We start from the raw sequence: 19,357 nt of genomic DNA, 5'->3' as shown, positions 1-19,357 counted from the left end.
TGAACTTTGTTACTTTTACATTTCCGCATTACAGCAACACTGCATACATGGTGCATTTATGCATGTATCATCACAACAATTTACTCTCTGCTTGAGTGCATCTGTTCCACTCCTGCTACTATAACCCAACAATGGAGCCTGCAGTATGTATAAATAAAACAAAATCAATAAAGGGCAACACCACATAAAATAATATAATCTGTTGTGACCAGAACTAAGTACAAAACCCAAAGTGTGGCCCATCATGCACATTAATAAAGCAAACAAACCAAGAATGCTAAAAGAAAATAGCAAGATCCACTGAGAGCTGCGCAAATGCAAAGTAACCAATGTGTTATAAAAAGCAAAAGAAGCACGACTTAGGTGGCATGCACACAACCCCCTTTCAAAAATCAGGCAAAAGAAGCAGAGGGAGGTGAGAGGAAGAAAAGTAATCAAGAAAGGAGTCCCGCAATGCAACCACCAGAAATAAAGCATTACAGATGAACACAAAAAGGAACAAAATAAAGCACTGATGAGTGTACTCAAGAGGAAACCTTTAGGCTGCTTTCTAAGATCGAGCAATTTCCATAGCAACACTAGTGTTCTTTAAAACTAGGTGGCCACAACCAAGGAGTAAAACAATTTCTCCTCCAGTGCACTTCTAATGACAAAGAAAAACCTGTGTGGCTGATGGATAACTACCTTGCACTTTGCACACTTTAACAAATTTCCGAGCTTCCAATTTGTTAGTACAATCTTAGAGCTAGAAACAAATTAAATTCTGGAGTTTTACATGCCAGAATTACTATCTGATTATGAGGCATGCCATAGTGGGGAACTGAAGATATCTGTGACCACCTGGGTTTATTTGCACCTAAATTTCAGCACACGAACGTTCTTGCATTCTGCAACCTTCATGATGCGTGGGTGCCATGGTATCGCACCTGCGACCTTGAACTCAGCAGAGCTATGCCATAGCCACTAACCTACCACAATGAGTAACCTTACAGCTTTTGTTTCACGCATGCTTTAGGTGCCTGTATGGTGCCTTTGGCTTCAATGTATTTCACTATTAAAAATATAGGTTAAACCTATTCCTTGAAGCAATTTGTTGCTAGCAGTCTGCATTTTCATTAGCATCTGCAAATAACAATGGTACTCTGATGGGCTTGTAGGAACATCTGTAACACAGGGAAGCCTTTAGGAACACGATGCAGCCTCTAAGCTGCAGTTGTAGAAAGATGAGCAATTGTGGCATTTCAGAAATCTACCTAGCATATACGCAGCCCCTATGTCCTAAAATGCGCGAGACTGTAGCAGCAGCATCGCTTATAGAGTGCGAAATATCTAATGAAGTACTGTGACACAAACACGTTAGCTCTGATAGCTGCACTTTCGGCATGACATGCTCTAATGCTCTTAATGTAAATTCATCTTTTCGAGTGATTACATAGCAGTGACACCAAATAAATAGATTGCAGACCTTTACATATCAGACACACTGGATCTATATCATCTGTTTCCAACAAATGCTGCAATGCTATCACGAGGTTTCATCAGTGCTAAAGCGCCACTTTACTCGTGACAGTCACTATCAAGACAAGAAGATGATCTCTTTTTCAGCTAAACAATTACAAAATAAACAACCACAAAATAAACAAACAGAAAAACCTGCCTCAACACAGACTCAGAGTTAGGGTCACTGACGTATTCAGCCTCTTAACTTAGCAGAGATAGTCGCAGAATAATTGTCCAAAGTGCACTGGAGAGAGGTAGAGCCCGTGCTCAAAGTTGCAATTTCAATTAGGTCGCTGTGGCCTTCCCTCCAATGATGCACCAAGACACGCAAAAATCTGGTGAGTCAAGGGAGGGCTGAGGAACAGGGAGCAAAGAGGGGAAGCAGCGTGGGGGCACAGAACAGCAAACCCCTCCCCCCCCAAAAAGAGAGTACGATGCATAACCCCCAGTGAGTTTTCAATTTAGAGCGATGCACTTACAGCTGCCAAGACTGAATCTCATTGGCTGTCAGCCCTGAGCCTGCGAGCCACTCCCTAGAACAGAAGACACCACCACTGCATGTGTAGAGCGGGCTGGCCTTCTCTTCCGAAAATGGCCGACAAGGGCTTTGCGGGAGTCGAAGGTCGTGGGGGAAAAGGATGGCACACAGGAAGGCGTGGTGTGGTGCGGGGTAGAGGAAAAAAAAAATAATACACACAGGCAGGGAAGAGAAATCAGGAAGGGTGTGTGTATATATGCAAACAAAAAATGGCACAATATACAGTTTTAGTATAGCGTTTTGGCTGCTTATGCGGTCACACGCAAAACGGCTATGGCCACACTATATAGATGCATGTCCTCAACACGACTTGTAAAGCGCTCCCCATGGCAAGCGGATGTCAAACACCAAATGCATTAGTGACATCTGGTATACAGAAGTCAAAACAGTTTTGTGGCAATGGCCGAGACTTTTGTAAGGCCTGGCCACATCGTAACAGAGCACTGTTATAATAATGATGGCTAAACATTGCCGATACTTTGTCCTCAAAGAGAGATTAAAGTAAATGAAAACTGAATTAACCATTTACGTTTTGCTGCCATGACGAAGAGCAATTAACAAGGATAAATTTGGATCAAAGTAGGCCTGAGTGCCACCATGTTGTCATGCCTGCTATGCAAGCCACGCAAAGCCCATAAAACTAAATCCAAAAGTTGGGGTGTGTACGTAACCCACAAAACTCTTCATGGTATCCTGTGCATGCTCACCTTGGAACTATTATTCTGTAGTGTACGCAAGGGCTTTGCATACGCTATACTAAAACTCTCTAATGAACCTAGGAATGAAATGGTGAAGGGGCATGGCAAGGATGTGGATGGAGACAAGCAGAGGTATACCAAATAGAGGGAAAAAAAGAAAAGAGGTCTACGGTAGGGGTGAAAACAGTAACAAAGGCCAGATTGCACAGTGCTAGAAACATAAACAACATAAAGAAAATCAATCATACAAAACACAAGAAACATCAAAAAAGGTCACTCCGACGCTCTTAACAGGCTATGTACCATTCCGGACTTTCAAATATAGGGAAACTACTAGGAAAGGATCGTGGACTACTCATCTGCGCCTGTTAAAACAGATGCTCAGAATGAGTAACTTTGGGCAATGTGACAATACACAGTCTTCCTACATGCCACACAGATTGCATATTACTGCTTATCCAGAATTAGTCAGAATAGCACTGCTCATCAAGAGATACTAATATGCATGCTTTACATTTAACCTTGCTCTGGAATTACCATTTAGAGGCATTGCGCATTGGTTAGTTTCTGCAATTGCCTTAATGCAACATGCTAGGATGATGTAAAAAAGCGCACAATAGCATGTTCACAAATGCAAGACAGTTCTGCTGATTTATGCACTGAATTTACTGCACCGAAATGCAAATGTAAAAAAATGATAGCTTTATGTACCAAGGCCATTAACGTGTAACATAGTAATATCCGAACAGCTATTGCTTTTCCTCCCATCCACATCCGTAATGTGTGAGAGTAGCTCATTCTGAATGCATTGGAGGCTTCAGAGCGAGCCAGGCACAAAGCCGCAACAGTAAAGCTACAATACCCGTACACACGTCTACAAGACAAGTTTCCTTCTTCCATTCTAAGGATTAGGTATTATTTAAACAAGCACCTCAAATCTGGATCAAGCCTCTTCAATGCATCCAAGCCTAGCATTGCTAATGGGCTACTAAAATTCTTTATTTTAAGTGCTGATTCAAATGCACAGTTCCTCAAGCAAACATTTCCCAGCATTTTTTTTCTTCAATTACACAAACATCTATGCTCATCTTTTTATGTGCCTTTTCTATGTCTCTTTCTTAGGTGCAGCCCTGTTTCAAGACGTACAGATAGCTAGCCAATGTTTCTTTGTTTGTCAAGCTCTGAGCATTTCAAGAAAGAGAGACTAGCCGAGTGCTCAAAAACCTGTTCACTCCTAGGCACTAGCACTAGATTTGGCACGCCATAGAAGCCTATCCATGGCAGGAGCAAGGGTTATGTGAGCCAGCATCGGAACCTTAGGTAATGGGGGCATTATTTGCTTACTTGTTTTCGTGGAGTGGCATACCTATACTCAATCTCATCAGTTCCATGCAGTGGAGCAAAAGTCATGGGTTTCATTGGCCAACCAGGAAAGAGAACCGTAAAGCAGGCTCCTTTACTGTCTGCATATGATCCCACTCTGCGCGATTCTGACTGAATGGAAGCTTCACAGAAGAATTATCTCTTTGAAACGTGCAGCCAGTTCTTGTTACTGATTGGCTCACATGAGCACCAGCATTTGCTATACTGCATGGCGTTAGTGAGATAAACTGCACATTTGCGACTGAGACAGTTTTGTGCCCCCCCCCGCTCCCCCATATTGGCCCAATCAACTCCTATACTGCTCCTTGCAGCCAATGGTGAAGTGCTGGTAATATTGTGTCGGCACAGACTGAGAATGTGAGCAGCGAGCTAAGACGGTCAATTTCATTTGCAAGCTCTGCGCGACGTATCAGGCAAGCACAGCACTTGGCCAAAAGGTTTGTGACTGCACATGTTCGCTTCAAGTGTGCAAACCTGTTTCGGGTTTTTTTAAAGTTGTTTACACATTGCCAACACTTTTTAGCAGCACTGTATACTGCATTCACTGACTTATAACTATTCCCGTAGAATTGGAGCGTGGTATGCAAAACGTGACAACCTACACTTTGGCTCTGTCGTCATGTGTCTACGCACCATCTGCGCCTAACTCCAACAAAGCAACAAGTTGAGCCAGAACATAAAAGTACACAATGACGTGCTCTTGCAAGAAGTTGTGCAGGAGCACAAACATAAGAGAACTGTACTCACATTCTGAGAAGCAGGGCCTTACTGCACAAATGAACACAACAAAGGAAAAAGTTTGTTACCTTCTTTCTAAAAAACTGAGCGCAGTGCAACGAAGAGTGCTTTTGGTGCCTGGTGCAAGTGGTGGACAGGATGAAAGTTTGGATAGTGTAAGACAAGATAACTTCAAGTACTAGTAGCGTATTGAGGTGCACTGGCTTTAATGAACTGTAATTGCAACATACTTCCTTTTCACAATGCGAATCTCTGAGCTATGCATGAAGGTATTGCGGATTTATCAGAGGGACGCGGAAAAGGTTTTTTATCAGAATCGGTGTGGCTGTTACACGCACCCTTTTTTTTCACCAGAAATAAAACTACCTGTGATGTGTGCACCCAGACACTATTAGCAGAATTTAACAAGAGGAACCGGTGCTATAGCAGCAGTTGTAGGAATGTGTTGCCAGTCCATTCTTGGACAAGTTCGCTGCCACACTCTAGAAGAAATGAAAAATGCAATGCAACTGCTTTTACCTAATGAACTGTTTGATACTGCATGACATGAGCTACTACCTTTCTGTTGTTTGTTGTACAATGAGGAATGCCAAATGAAATGGCAGGTATACTATTAAAAGACTAAGATCAATGTGAATTGGTGATGAAATGCACAATGATTATGTCGTGGATGAGATCAATAGGAAGGAGGGGACTTGGTCGAGTCATTCAATGTGTAAAAAAGATAACTGGCAGACTATCAAAACAAACGAAATATGTGCCAAGGAAGAGGAAGGCAGCCAAGTGGGGCCAAAATTTAGGAGCAGTGACGGGATCGGGGAAATCTGTGGGTAAAGGCAGGACTCATCTGACGTAGGGTAGGGATCATCGGAGATTTCTGGCAGAATCTCCTCGGTGGACTTAATTAAGATGGTGGTGACAATGACAAGAACAAGTGAAATGCTCGCATGGACATTACTGTATTGTTGTGTTCAAATACCAGTTTACAAAAAGTCATCCCCACTTCTACCTACATTTCCTCTAGCATTTCCACGGAGCAAACACTTTTAGTTCAAATCCTGGTGCCACGTTGATTCATTTTTTTCTATCACACCCAGAAACAGTATGGTGTAAGTTCTTGTTTAACTCTCTCATTCTAAGAAAGGAAAAACAAGAGACTTTTTCTGAACATAAGCGGTGAGTGACAGAAGCATGTCCGGGAAGAAAAACATGTTTATCAAGAAAGGAAGAACAAAGTTGAAGGAGGAATCAGACAAGAACATGCAGAAAATGCGAGAAGAGTACCTTGGAGATCGTGAAGTCGCCCTGATTTCCTTAGAGGTGATCTCGTCATTTGCTTTCCGAAGCTGCTCGTGTAGGTCTTCTTTTTCTGCCTGCAGCTGGAGACGAATGCCACTCTTTCAACTAAAGAACTCCTCACTCTCCCTCTTTCTCCTGTTTTCTACAGATGCAAAAAACAATTTAAAGTGCTGACACCAAATTTTTGCTGTAGTTCAAGTGAGACTGGCATAAGGCCTCAGTTTATCCAGTGAGTGAGTGAACAATGTATCGCCGTATACCCTGGCTTCTTCTGTGATCTTGGCTATCCTGATTTTGAGGCTCCCATTACACTTTTGCTTCTTCCAGCAACTGATGAGTCCCCGGCGAGATTCCCACAAGTGTAGTAGCTGTGGATTAGCTACTGAGACCTCATTCGTCAGTTGTATGGCCTTTGTGTGTTTGGCTACCTTCTGCAGATCACAAAAAATTAACTGCATCATACTTAAAACTGGCAAACTCAAGATGTGTGTCCCATACAGGGTGGCTTCATGCCACAGGTGAAACTGCAACACTTGGAGGTGGCTATTATATGGTATAACAAACTATTGATGCATCCGCAAGACAGCCAGGCCTCAGATAATGCTGTTCTGATAAAAGCGGTCCAACCGTGTCTTGCGCCTCCCAGTTGGTCCTTTCCTTTCGCTTCACTCAACATCTTTTTTTTGCCGGCCGTGGTGGCTCGGTGGCTGTGGCCTCTGCAGACCCTTTTCACTTATTTTTAATTGGCCTTTCTGCCTGCTGTATCTCTCTGGTGGAGCGCGCCTCCCCATTTTATTTTAATTAATTTTTATAGTTTGGGGACATACAAAAGCAATGGGGGTGGAATGCAAAAGCGCTTGTGTGCTTAGATGCAGGTTTCAATTTCTTGGAAATTGAGAAAGATAAAGCATGGAATAAGTTAAGCCAAGAACATTTGAAGCAACAAGAGCCCCCAAGGTGGTCGAAATCAATCCTGAGCCTTCCGCTATGGTGTTTCTCTTAACCTGTCTGTTCTTTATAAATGTGAAAGCCCATAACTAGATTTTTGAAATTTCTTCACGTTACACCTTGGATTAGAAAGTTCCCCTACTGTTTCCTCCCAGCAAACATAGAGTGCCTCTGTCACCTTCTCTCCTTTTCTGATAGCTCCTCTCACGCTATGTCAATGTGCCAATGCGAGAGATAAGTTAAGGTACAAGAACATCTGAAGCGGCAAGTACAATGTTTAGACAAACGCATGCACTAGCTATCGTTCCCATGATAGCTGAATGATCACAGTGGCAGTGTTATCTATAGTAATTTTGGTTGCAAACTCTATGGGACGAGCAAGTGTACAGGTTGTCCACAGTTCAAATGAGATGCTGTGTGCCAAAGGCAATGTCACGCAAAAGTGAAAGCCTTCTGACAAGTGAGCAGTTAACAATATATGAACCTGGTGATTGTGTGGCAATTCGATGACCTTCATTTAAAAAGTGTTTTCTGTTTGGAGACTTTTCCTATGTCTGACATGATTCACTACGAAGTTTTCAAGTGTCTCACCTTGTCCACAGTGGCACTCAAGCTCTTCAACTGCTTCAACAGCTCTGAGCGCTCATACAGGATGTCTTCCACGGAAATGTCCGACCATTCTGCCGAGGCCTCTCTCACACTGGCAGGACAAGCACAGTAAAGGGAATTAGCACAGGTTACCTTATTACTCTTTCTGCAACATCAATATTCTTCTAAAATTATTATAATGGTAATATCAGGATACCAGTCAAGTGAAATGTTGAATCACACCAAAGCAAGCTCAACAACAATACAAAAAGACCACAAAAAATTTCTTAACAGGACCATCGTTAACTTCCCGACACCATCTGTCAGTAGATAATTGCAATTTTTATTACAGTTTTTGACAAGATGTTTTTGAACTTGATGGGGACTGCAAAAGTGTTTAAAATAAGTACTCAGGAAATTGGCTTTTTCAGAGAAAGACATTTTACTGTACTTTACACTGCCTGCTGCAGGAAAACTCATGAACGTAGTACTTTCTGTTCGGCCTTGAATTCAGACAATAAATCTTGAATTTATTTGTTTCTTATACGTTTTGAGTCAACCTAAGCATAACCTGATGCATGCTGCCTTCATGCGATGAAATGGAAATGTCGTAGGCAACATGACTGGACTTTGCAAGTAGTCTACGAATTCAATTGAAGGCTTGCAAGAGCAAGCAAGAATTTTCACTCTAAGCACATGTGCACATCTGCTGCCCCTTGAAAACACGAGCTAGTACATACAGCAGAAACTCAATAATTCGAAATCTCTTAAATTGAATTGACAGGTCATCCAAACTGCTCGGTTGGTCCTGGCAAAGTCCTATGTGTTTTAATATATACACACTTCCACAAATTCGGACTCCAAAAACCTCGCAACGGTAATTTTGAACAAAATTTCTCAATAGCATGGATAGCTTTTTGGACTAACTCGAGCCAAAGGCCAAGGTTCCATCTGTCCCTAGCTACCACAATATCCTGTGCCATAAAAATGAAGAGGAAAGACGTGCAGGAAGTCGAGACTGAACTGTAGCAAGCAGAGCAGCTTCACTTAAATGTATCAAGCACGTGATCAAGCATGCGCTTGATCTCGTTACTGTAAGCTCACCTACGCCTCCCCACCCCTCCCCCTCCTCTTAGTGGGTGCTTGATCACGTCATCTTCAACTATGGGGCACGCAGGAGGACAGTGTGCATCAAGCCACCATCCTTCTCGGCTCACTCTTGCACGCTTTCCCTCGCACCCACAGCAAAAAGCTACGATTTTATCCCACTTGGACTTTATACGGAACCTAGGCTTCTTCCAGCACATGTCGCATGCTGATGGAGGAAAGATTAGACTTTTAATGTGAGCCCAGCGACCGTTTTGGTTTTGTGTGCTGTACCGCGCAATTGGTGAAGTGCTACATCTAAAGGGGCTCTCCTTAGTTTGAACTACGTTTGAACTAATGAGATTTTGCTATACCGACTCTATATGGCATGCTCACTGTGACAAATGTTTCGGATTGCACAGTTTGAACACGATGCCTGGAAAACTATTTCAAGACATTTCTACCACAGGCAATCAGTTTACTGCCAGAATTTTACACTGACTGAATCAAAATTGTTTTCCTGTAAAGTCTAGCACCCAGATGGCACACTCAATATGCAAAATAATTTGCCCAACATAAGAAATTCTAGGGCTATTAAAATTAATTTTGGTGAAGTAGGTCTATGCGCTATTTCGTTCAGTCACCTACTAAGTTAAGCTATATATTTGTAATTAACATATTTTGGCAAATTGAGGGCATGTCTGAGCCTTGTAGACACGCTGACCCTTGTGAAACACTCTGGAATGGACAGTGTTGGTGAAATGCAAAATACAGTAAAGCACTTCTAGTAATAGAAAGTTCGAATGATTTAAAATTTTGTCTCTTGTTCAAACAGAATGTCAAAGCAAAAGGTTTGAATGTCCCTTTTATGCATTTCGTTAACAGCTACACACGTACATTTTTCTCATAAGTGCTTTGTTTAAGGGGTCCTGAACACCCCCTGGGCTAGGTGAAAAAAAAACAGGCCACGGATAGCACACACTGCTGTGAACACCTAAGCCCAATTTTGCAGTCGTGCACGACTTGTGGAGCTCGCAAGTGGAGTGCAAAGTCACCTTTATCTCCAACACTCTCTTTTTACCAGAAGCATTCTCCTCACTTTTCTCGGGCTGCTCTACTTTGTCATAAAGCACATTCCCATACGCAGCTGCTATTGGCCAATAGTTGACTTCAATAATGAAAGGTGTTTGGATCAGAGCACTTTTTCCTACTGTTAATGTGTATATTTATTGACACAGTTCAATAAACAGGCTGAAGTAAGCGAAAATCTGCTTTTGAATTTCGATAACAGTTACGTACTTCCGGAAGAAGCAGACTATCATCTGCTCATGCTTGGCTGCAGCTGCCCACGGAAGAATTAAACTTTGGCCACTCTGCTTAGTATATGCTCACAATGGCCACTCCTGGCTAGACACTTTGGCCGATATTGCTTTGTATTGAGCTATTGACAGCACTTCAAAATGCGCAAGTTGAATGTGGCTTCTATCCATTGCTCAGGCTGGCGCGGGACAAAGCCGGTCTGCACCACACAATGCAGCCAGACTGCAGCAAATGAGCGCAAGCACACACTTCGGCCCTGTCATGCACAAAGCAAACATTGCGCATACACACTATAGTTGCATGTAGCTGCGGTGTGCTATGTAGCATTGATACTGTGGCAGCCATGGGGTGCCGCGATGAGCCCGCTTGCTGAGGGAAACTGCCTTTGGCACGTTGTAGGCGAGAAGATCGGAAATGGTGGCATCTACATGAACATCCAAAATAAAATTTGAACTGCATGCTACCGCGATGCTCAGTAGGCGGAGCATTATGGGTGCACCCTGCCTCGCCATAGCCTTTGTCATGCAAAGCATTGAAGAAGAAGCAGGAGCACTGTGAAGGGTATTAAAGATGATCTTCAACTGCCAATAACTCCACTGCTGTTGAATGCACTGAAGTACTTTTTGGTGCAAAGCATTTATGAAATAGTCTAGTTTAACTTATAATGCATTTCTCAACTTCCATAAGAAGTGTTTCAGGGCACCCTAAGTGAAATAATGCGAACTTTCATTGTGCAGAGCGCTTAAATTCTTGCTCCATACGGCTACGAATGGTCGATACGCTGCCTATATCGCATGGCAAAACTACACCAACGACACCACTCTGAACAATGATATAAAGGCTTTCTAGGTGGTGATATGCGAGCAGTGTTTAGTTGGTTGATAAATTTACTCACCCGCTTTCTGCGCCAGTAGTGGTTGCGTGACGCTTTGGCTGAATGGCTTCATGAGCAGTACCTTCTTCATCTTTTTCTTCGGGGAGCTTCCCGTCTAGACTATCGACCGATACAGACTTTGCAGGCTTTTCTGCAGCAGACAAACTGGCTGTTGTAGGAATCAGTTCCTCCTCAACTGGCTGGCCCTCCTCGTTCTGTCGACGTAGAGAGCCCAGCTGTTGTTCCATCTTTCCCAGTTCATCTTGCAGCTGTTTGACCCTAGCAGCACACTCCACCCTGGCGGTTTCAACAATTTCTCTGTAGTTAGCCTCCAGCTTGCTTTTCATGTCTTTCATGGCAGATGTTCTCTCGTCAGCCATGCACTGTTCCATCTGTGCTCTTTCCTTGTTGAGTTGTTCCACTGCCCTTGTATGCTGCTCTTTCAACTTCTCCATCTGTGTTTTGTGTGTCTTCTTCAGGGCCTCCAGTGCCAACTCGAACTGTGCCTTCTGTGAGTTGGCCACCAAGTTGTGCTCGGTCTCGAGGCTCCTCCGCAGCTTCTGTTGCTGCTCCTCGTAGCCAGCCTTGACGTCTAGCAGCTCTCGTTGCAGACTCTCTCTAAGCAACTCAATGTTTTCCCTGTGCTCTGACTTGAGTGACTCGATCTCGGCAGTGTGCTTGGCCTCCAGCCTCCTCTCGATGTTTTCCAGCTCCTGGTCATACTCCAGCCTTTGCGAGCCGAGCGTGTCAGCATACTGCTCCACTTCGTGCTTCAGAAGAAGTAGCTCTTCGTCTTTCAACTTCATTTCTTCCTGGTACTGCTCCTGGCTTGCAAGCAGTTCCTCCAGATGTCTCCTGTGTTCGACCTCGGTCCCTCGGAGATTCTGCTCAAGACTCTGCAGTGTAGACTCGTACTCGGCACGAACAGTCTCCACTTCATCTTTCAGCCTAGACTTCTCAGAGAGCATAGACTCATATTCGGCGCGTGCCGCTTCAGCCTCACGTCGCAATGTTGCATTTTCTTCTGCAAGTCGTCTAATTGCAGTACTAGGGTCAACCACTGAGTCCGAGCTGGCCCTTGTTATGCCCTCTGCAAGCTCTACGATTTCATCCCTTTCTTTCTTGAGGGACTCAAGTGCGCTGCAGAGTGATTCAGTCTTTTTCTCCTCTTCCTCGAGGGCGGAAGACAGTTTTTGGACCTCTTCACTGTGTTTTTTGATAAGCTCTGCCATTTCGGCAGAAGCCTTCGCCTGCTGTTCGTTGGCAGACCGGCTAAGAGCCTGTTCCTTTTCCCAGAGGCTGCAACGGAGGACGTCGAGCTCTTCCGTCAGGCGTCGCCGCTCGTCAGCTAGCCTTGCTTCCGCAGTTTTCTCCAGCTGCTCCACTTCTTCCCGATGCTTGCTCAGCAGCTCCTTGGTACGTACCACCTACAAATGTCCCAATAGTTCTTAGTATCAATATGAACAAGGAAGGCTCTCAGAGAAAATACGAAGTGGAAGGCCAACAAAGCTTGCCACAAGTCTACAGAGAGGCACCATGTTACTGTTGCTAACTTCAAGACACCTACTAAGAGCATGTGCCTTGAAAATTGACTAGCTTCAGTTCTGAATTTTGACAGGCTCCCTAATGTAATTAAATTAGTAAATTTTAACTAATTAAACAGTTATTTCATGCTTGCTGCCTACTTTCTCCCTTTGCTGATTCAAGTAATGTGTCAAAAAAAGAAACAAACAAATGTGTCTGTCTGTACTATGCAGTTCTAAATAATTACTTGAATCTTCGATAAAAGGACAGTTTGGTCTTGGGATAGCTGGTAGTGTCATCAAAACAAGAAACGATGCAAACAAGTAGGTCAATGAGGGAAGCTCCCATTCGCACTTTTCGTTTTTAATGTCTTTGCCGAAACGAGTGGTAACTAGTTGCCAGAGGTGCAAGCCCACGAAAAGTGCAATTCTACGATGCTCCTCACGCACCTGCTCGGAGAGGAGTGCCGTTTTCTCCTGAGAATGCTGCTCCTCGAGGCTTGCCCTCAGCGCCTTCAGCTGCAGGTCCTGCTGGTGCTGCAGGGAGGCAGGGTCGGCCGGGGCACCCGAGCACAGCTGCTCGCACAGACCTCGGTAGCGCTCGAGTGCCGAGGCAGTGTCCATCTTGCTGTGGAGCTCCCGGTAAATGCCCAGTAGCTGCTCCAGCTGTGAGTGTAGCCCCGTCCTGAGCTCCTCACCCAAACGGTGGAAGGACAGCACCAACTGCTCGGCCGCTGCGGGCAAGAGAGTTCAAGTGAATTTGTCAATGTGAAAGGTAGCAATGAAATTGGATAAGTCTGCCGTACTGAGAATGCTACAAGCATTAACGTTGGCTATGCGTAGGCGTGTTTCACTTTTTGAGTCATTGTCTAATGTTTTATTATTGACAAAAGGTATGTGCTACATATTATTGCATTTTTTTACTGTTTCATCCCTAGGAAATATCTCATTATTACTTTCAGTTTATATTAAACCAAGGTGTCAAACTGAACCCGAACTGCAATTTTGGGTGAAACTGAGCCTGAACCCGAACCAATATTTTTCGAACATGCCAGAACCCAAACCGAACCTGATCCGAAAAAAATAGCAATGGTTACCGGTTCAGCAGGAAACAGTTCAAGCATGTAAGGTGACAGCTGGTGCTCAAATTTGCACAATTGTTTCAATAACTACATCTTCAATCGGCGCGCCCTACTGGCACATTGTTAGAGCCACAAGTAGCATTGTGTGCGAGAATGGCGATAGACGAAGGGTGCTGGTAAGAATGGCCACCTCGGCAGAGACGCTTTCACTTCTGAAGTGGACCGTGCCAGTCGTGTTCCTCGGCCTAACGGTTGTTTCAGGGGCTCCTCTAAATGAACCTTTCTCGTGACATCCCACATTTGGCCATTAGGTCAACTTGTTACTAAAACTAGATAAACACGGAGAAGGCAAAAAACGATGTCCTCAAGGAAGGATATCAACAAGTTCAGCGGCACGACTTATTGTAACCATAACACTGTGGTCGCTAATGAATGCCATCACCTTCTCAGTGAGTGGTAATCATAGTCGTGAAAGGCATGCGAAATCTGGTTTTGTTATGTGTCATGGTTCAACGCACGTTCGGTGCTTAGGCAAGCAGAGTACAATGCTCTTCGAGTGTTTTTGCATTTCGCTCCCATTGAAATGTGGCCACCATGACTGGGACTGAACTCGCGACCATGGGCTCAGTAGCACAGCAGCTGTAAGTACTTCTTGTGAGCCAACAGAGCACTAAAGCGATTTTCTATTTTCTCACTCATTTGCAAGCTGCCCCACTGTGCAGTCTTCCAACAGTGATAACATGCGCACTGAAGGAAATAAATCGGACATTCTTTTTCTGCTACATTTTCTCGTGTTTATTTTTTAATGCATTGCATTAGGAGTGTATCGATTTCAGCATTATTGTTCACTGATGATAAAATTCATTAAATAAAGTAAGTATACATACAGTAAGTCTCTTACTTAGTTACATAAAGCTTATTTGTGATTCATGCATGCCCTTCTTTTATTGCTGTCCTTCACATAAGTTGTGTATTACCACATCATAAATAGCACAAACAGGATGAAGTAACAGCAGTATTTCACAATTAAAGTGAATAACAGCCGCCTGTACATGAATGTTACTGGCACATCGCACTTCTAGTGCACTGCGTCCACACAAACGTTGGTGGCATTTACATTATGAAGGCAAGTCACATTAATGGATCAAATGAGGTTAGTTCAAGTCAGGCAAGTTATCTCATGCAGTGCATGTAAACACTGGCATACCGCATCGAGGGAGAGAGGAAAAGTGAGTTTGCTGCTGGCATGTGCACTCTTCCACTCACCAGTGAAATGCCCTCGCCGGGAACAGGTTCCAGCTTGTTTTGGATGAAGAGGGATGTGCTATACATAAACACTGTCACATAGTATTACCGTGACGTGTGAAGAAGTGCGATACGCTACTGTCACATTTATGTGAACCTGGCTCATAATGCTCAGATGCTGAGCAGTGAGCGCTGTGCCTTACCTTTGGCTGAATCCAGATGCTTCTTGAGATCATGCACCAGTGCCTCTGCATCGTCTCTGGCCGTCGTGGCTGAATCTTCTGTCGCTGCAGACACAGGTGTGTTGGCATACTTTGCCTTCCATTCATCCGTTAACCGCTGCAGAGCAGAAACGAAGAAGGACTTTGTAAGATACAGTTCATACCGTGGTCATAACAATATTGTCGCGGTTCAATGCGAACAAGAGACATCAACATGTTGAGCAAGACAGTGAAACAGCCTATTGAAAAACCACCAGAATAAAGACATCTTCGTTTCTTAATTCCCCCAGTCCCACGACATGGAGTCCGTTGAAGCACATATCCTCATCACCGTCTACATGTCTACATAGAGCACAACTTAAAGGGACCACTAAAGGATTGGTAAACTACACTTTTGTAGTTCTAGAAAAGCATACACACATTACTGTAACGAGAGTCTCGACCAACTAGGAAAGACGCAAATCTGAAAGACAGGTTCACCACCTGTCTACTGAATCTGCCTCTTTTCCAGCCACCTTGAAACTACCGCAATAGCTTCTCGTGGCATTGTGGATTTTGAAAGCGCATGCTTAGGCCTAGTTGACGGTGCATTCATAAACAAGAACAACATCGAATTCTAAAGCTACTAAACACTCAAGCTTGAAAGTTGTGAAAACATTTGACCCAAGTGTGAGAGACTAGCATTATTTAAATAATGTAAGATGCTCGAACCCATAGTAGCCTCATGTTTATAACCAACTGGAATCTAATGAGTTTTTTTCCTAACCAGCACGGATCCAGGAAGACAGTGTCCTGTGAAACGTAGCTGCTAGAATGCAACTTACTTGAACTTTAATATGAACTGTAACCTTCAAGTAGATTGTATATTTTTTTATTTCTCTAATGCTTTTGAGCATGTTTCCCATTGCCGTAGGATTATAACATTGACTGCAGTAAAGCACGACTCACTTACGCTATCCTGGCTCTGCGATTCTCTTCAATCAACAGCAGTTCATTGTTGTTAACAATGGCTCCTTTTCTCATTACTTTGTGACATCTGGTGTCCCACAGGGCAGGGTCCTTGGCCCACTACTTTCTTTAATAAAGGTTAATGACTTTCCATGTAACATTTCATCTTGTGTCAGAATCTTTGCAGATGGTTTCATAATACACCGATCAATTTCTAATACTCCTGGCCACAGCACCATACAAAATAACCACCAGCAAGTAGCTAACTGGTGCAACACCTGGCTAATGTTGCTTGACACAACACAACCAAATGTAAAGTTATGCTGTTTAGCTGTAAGCAAACCACATTCAAATTTTCCTAGCTCCTTAATGACAGTCCTGTATCGTGTGTCACATCTTTCAAATGCCTAGGAGTTACTCTATCACCAAACCTTTCCTGGTCTTCTTCCATTAACACTGTCTGTGCTAGTGCTTTGCTTCCAGATCTTTAGGATACCTATGCCGCAACTCATGCAACTGACAGACTAAGATTCATAAATTGGCTTTTGAAACACTCATTTGTCCACAGCTTGAGTACGCAACTCCTATCTGGTCAACCTACTCCAATAGTCTAATTAACCAACTAAAATCTGTGCAGGATAGGTCCACTCGTTTTGTTTCCAGAAAATATGATTACCACTCTAGCATAATGAACATACAGCATGCTCTTTCCCTTCCACCTTTAAAGAACTGTCGTGACAATGCACATTTGTGCTTGTTTCCCAAATACATTTTTTTTTTTTAATGTGAGGATAAATGCCTCAGGGCATACAAGGGTATGGGATGGGGGTGAATAAGGATGATTAAATGAATGAAAAAAGATTTGCTGACTTAATGAAGTCCAAGAGGGATCGATAATGCGGTCCCTGCGTCCCAGCAGTGTAGTGGCTCAGATTATGCGGCGAGAGTCCCGCTGCTGCGAGGTGCCGGAGCCTCGTCGGTTTTAGTGCAGGGCAAACCCACAGCAGGTGGTGGATGTCGGCTTCAACATTTCGCGACTTGCAGAGTGGACACTCAGGACGAGGATATAGCGGGCGAAAGTGCGGCCACTTCCTAGTCACGGCAGGAGTGAGGGCTACCCCGACCCGGATCCTCCGAAGCGCAACCTCCTCGGCACGGGTAAGACCGCGGGGGAGGTTTACCGCACACGGAGGTATGAGAGCACGTGTGCAGCGCCGGAGGTGCTCCTTTCTTGTTAAAAGGAGGGTGGCATCATCTAGGTGAATACATTTACAGTGCCACGCTTTCTACTTTATGTCTGTCTGCCCCATTTGCACGTCACGCAGATTACATCTCAGCTTCATGCACACCTACGGCACAAAGGTCACTTTCAATTCATCACACGCATCATTCACCGCTGGAATGACCTCCCAGGTTTCACCGCCACTGAAACTGATGATACACAATTTTGCCAGCATCTAACCACACCCTTAATGAGATGACATAGATCAGTAGCTTTCATTGGTTCTTCTTTCTATATGTCTTCAATGTTCACTTACATTGTTTAAACATGAAACAGCCATGAACACTGTAACTAGAAATTTCCTTTGTCCATTTCCATATTAACTTAGTTCACTTATCATTCTTTAACACGCATATTCAGATAGCGTTTTCACTTGAAATGTATGCATTTGTGCCTATAATTTTGTATGTATTTTTATTGATGTCTGTGTTTTTATATGCAGTGTGTACTAGGCCAGTTTTTGTTTTGCGTTCCTATTTTATTGTACTAGCTCCCCTTACGCAATGCCTCAAATAGAGGCACGTAAGGTACATTGAATAAGTAAATAAATATCCGAAACATCCTGTAGTGCTTATGCCAAATTATTTTCATCAAATAATAGTCAACATTTTCCCATCAAATAAATGAAAAGAGTAATATTTCTTCTAAACTGATTCAGTATTGGTTTTTAGTGCACCTTTAATCTTTCACAATACCTTCCTCAGTGGACGATTCCAAATTGTGAGGGCACAAAAGTACAGTATACTACAGTAGACCTCGTTTAAATGAACACAAAGAGAATTTGGAAATCTGTGTTAGTAGAATTTGAGCTTAACAGGAATGCAGTGAATAGACTTTGGGTAAATAATGTTTCCCAAATCAATATGGACATCCATTGGTGTAGCCAATTAGGGGGGGCTAGTCCTAGGCGACCCCCTCCCATTTTTCTGATGACCTCTTCCCCCTCCCTTCCCACCTTTTCCATGGAACAGAAAGTTTCAGAAAGTGGGCTTCCAAAAAGCGACATGGATGAAGGGGAAAGCTTGAATGTGAAAGCAAGGTGAGGGCTAGTGGTGGTTTGAAGGGGGGCAGGGAGTAGGGGGGAAGGTGTCATGGGGGCAATTCCCTCTCCCATGCACCAAACATTGCGGCCCCACTCATGACGTGCCTCTACCTCATTCCAAATTGTGTTGACCATAACTGCTGAGGGGGGATCAGCGCTAAATATTTCAGACACAGATATAGATGGGATGAGCTTCTGCATAAAAATTGGCAGCATTGTTGCTCCCCAACAGGCCTCCATGTAGTCGAAGAGCTTCTAATTTCTGGTACTTGACCGAATCGTCGACCACGCCGTGAGGAAGAAAAGCATTCCGAAAATAATGCGATTTGCTTGTTTAGGATAAGCATAATAAGTCCCCCCCCCCCCTTCTCCCTTCTTTTTCTTCCCTTGTCTCTGAATTTTATTATGTTAATAAACTTGAGAAGAGCTTGCCATTAGGCTAGTTTGTACAAGCTGTTCAGAATGAAAACAGGGCAAAAAATTGGACAAGAAATAAATATCTTCAGAATGCTGAGAAACCACCACAACAAACAGGTGGGAGGACAGGTAGGTGAGTGGCCTCGAAGTCCACACAGAAACAGAAATATAGACATGTTAGCGGCTGCTGTGCCGCTCAACAACCCAGTGAATGCTGAAGTGTGTGGAAGGGACTAACGGAAAGGAATTTTAATATGGGGAGTGGGGTGATGGATACAAGGAGAGGGGCACATAAACGGCGTCAAAAATGAAGTTGGCAGATAATTATGGACATAATTCAAAGGAGGGTTCAAAGGAGGGCTGCTCGGTACATATATAATAATTACCGACGTACATCAATAACACAACTTTTAATCAAAGCTGGTCTGCCGACAATGAATGAGCGATATCGTTCTGCAAGACTTAAATTCATGTACCAATTAATTAAAGGACACTACAGAACCGAACTCACCCATTTAGTTCATTTTTCGTCTGGGTATGCGACCCGACAACGACGTCAACTAACTTTAACTCCTTTCCGCATCCGTAATAACTGTTTTAAATACTCATTTCTTCCACGAACTAT

General features: G+C 43.6%; 1 protein-coding gene across 13 annotated transcripts in view; it reads right to left on the bottom strand.

The window, feature by feature from the left end:
* Positions 1 to 19,357, bottom strand: part of LOC135913055 (rootletin-like) — a 308,691-nt gene that overhangs the window by 50,862 nt on the left and 238,472 nt on the right. For 8 of the 13 annotated variants that reach the window (XM_065445705.1, XM_065445709.1, XM_065445717.1 and 5 more), the window contains 7 exons: positions 15,026 to 15,161; positions 12,946 to 13,229; positions 10,994 to 12,399; positions 7,696 to 7,804; positions 6,142 to 6,236; positions 4,867 to 4,887; positions 1,980 to 2,105 (listed from right to left, as the gene is read on the bottom strand). In XM_065445705.1, coding sequence (XP_065301777.1) covers positions 1,980 to 2,105; positions 4,867 to 4,887; positions 6,142 to 6,236; positions 7,696 to 7,804; positions 10,994 to 12,399; positions 12,946 to 13,229; positions 15,026 to 15,161 — 2,177 coding nt within the window. The remainder of the gene's footprint in view (positions 1 to 1,979; positions 2,106 to 4,866; positions 4,888 to 6,141; positions 6,237 to 7,695; positions 7,805 to 10,993; positions 12,400 to 12,945; positions 13,230 to 15,025; positions 15,162 to 19,357) is intronic. The other 5 variants (XM_065445712.1, XM_065445715.1, XM_065445707.1 and 2 more) reach the window with 5 other exon arrangements.

Source organism: Dermacentor albipictus, chromosome 1 (genome assembly GCF_038994185.2).
Source record: "Dermacentor albipictus isolate Rhodes 1998 colony chromosome 1, USDA_Dalb.pri_finalv2, whole genome shotgun sequence".
NCBI lineage: Eukaryota > Metazoa > Arthropoda > Arachnida > Ixodida > Ixodidae > Dermacentor > Dermacentor albipictus.
This window is presented reverse-complemented; position numbering and strand designations above follow the sequence as displayed.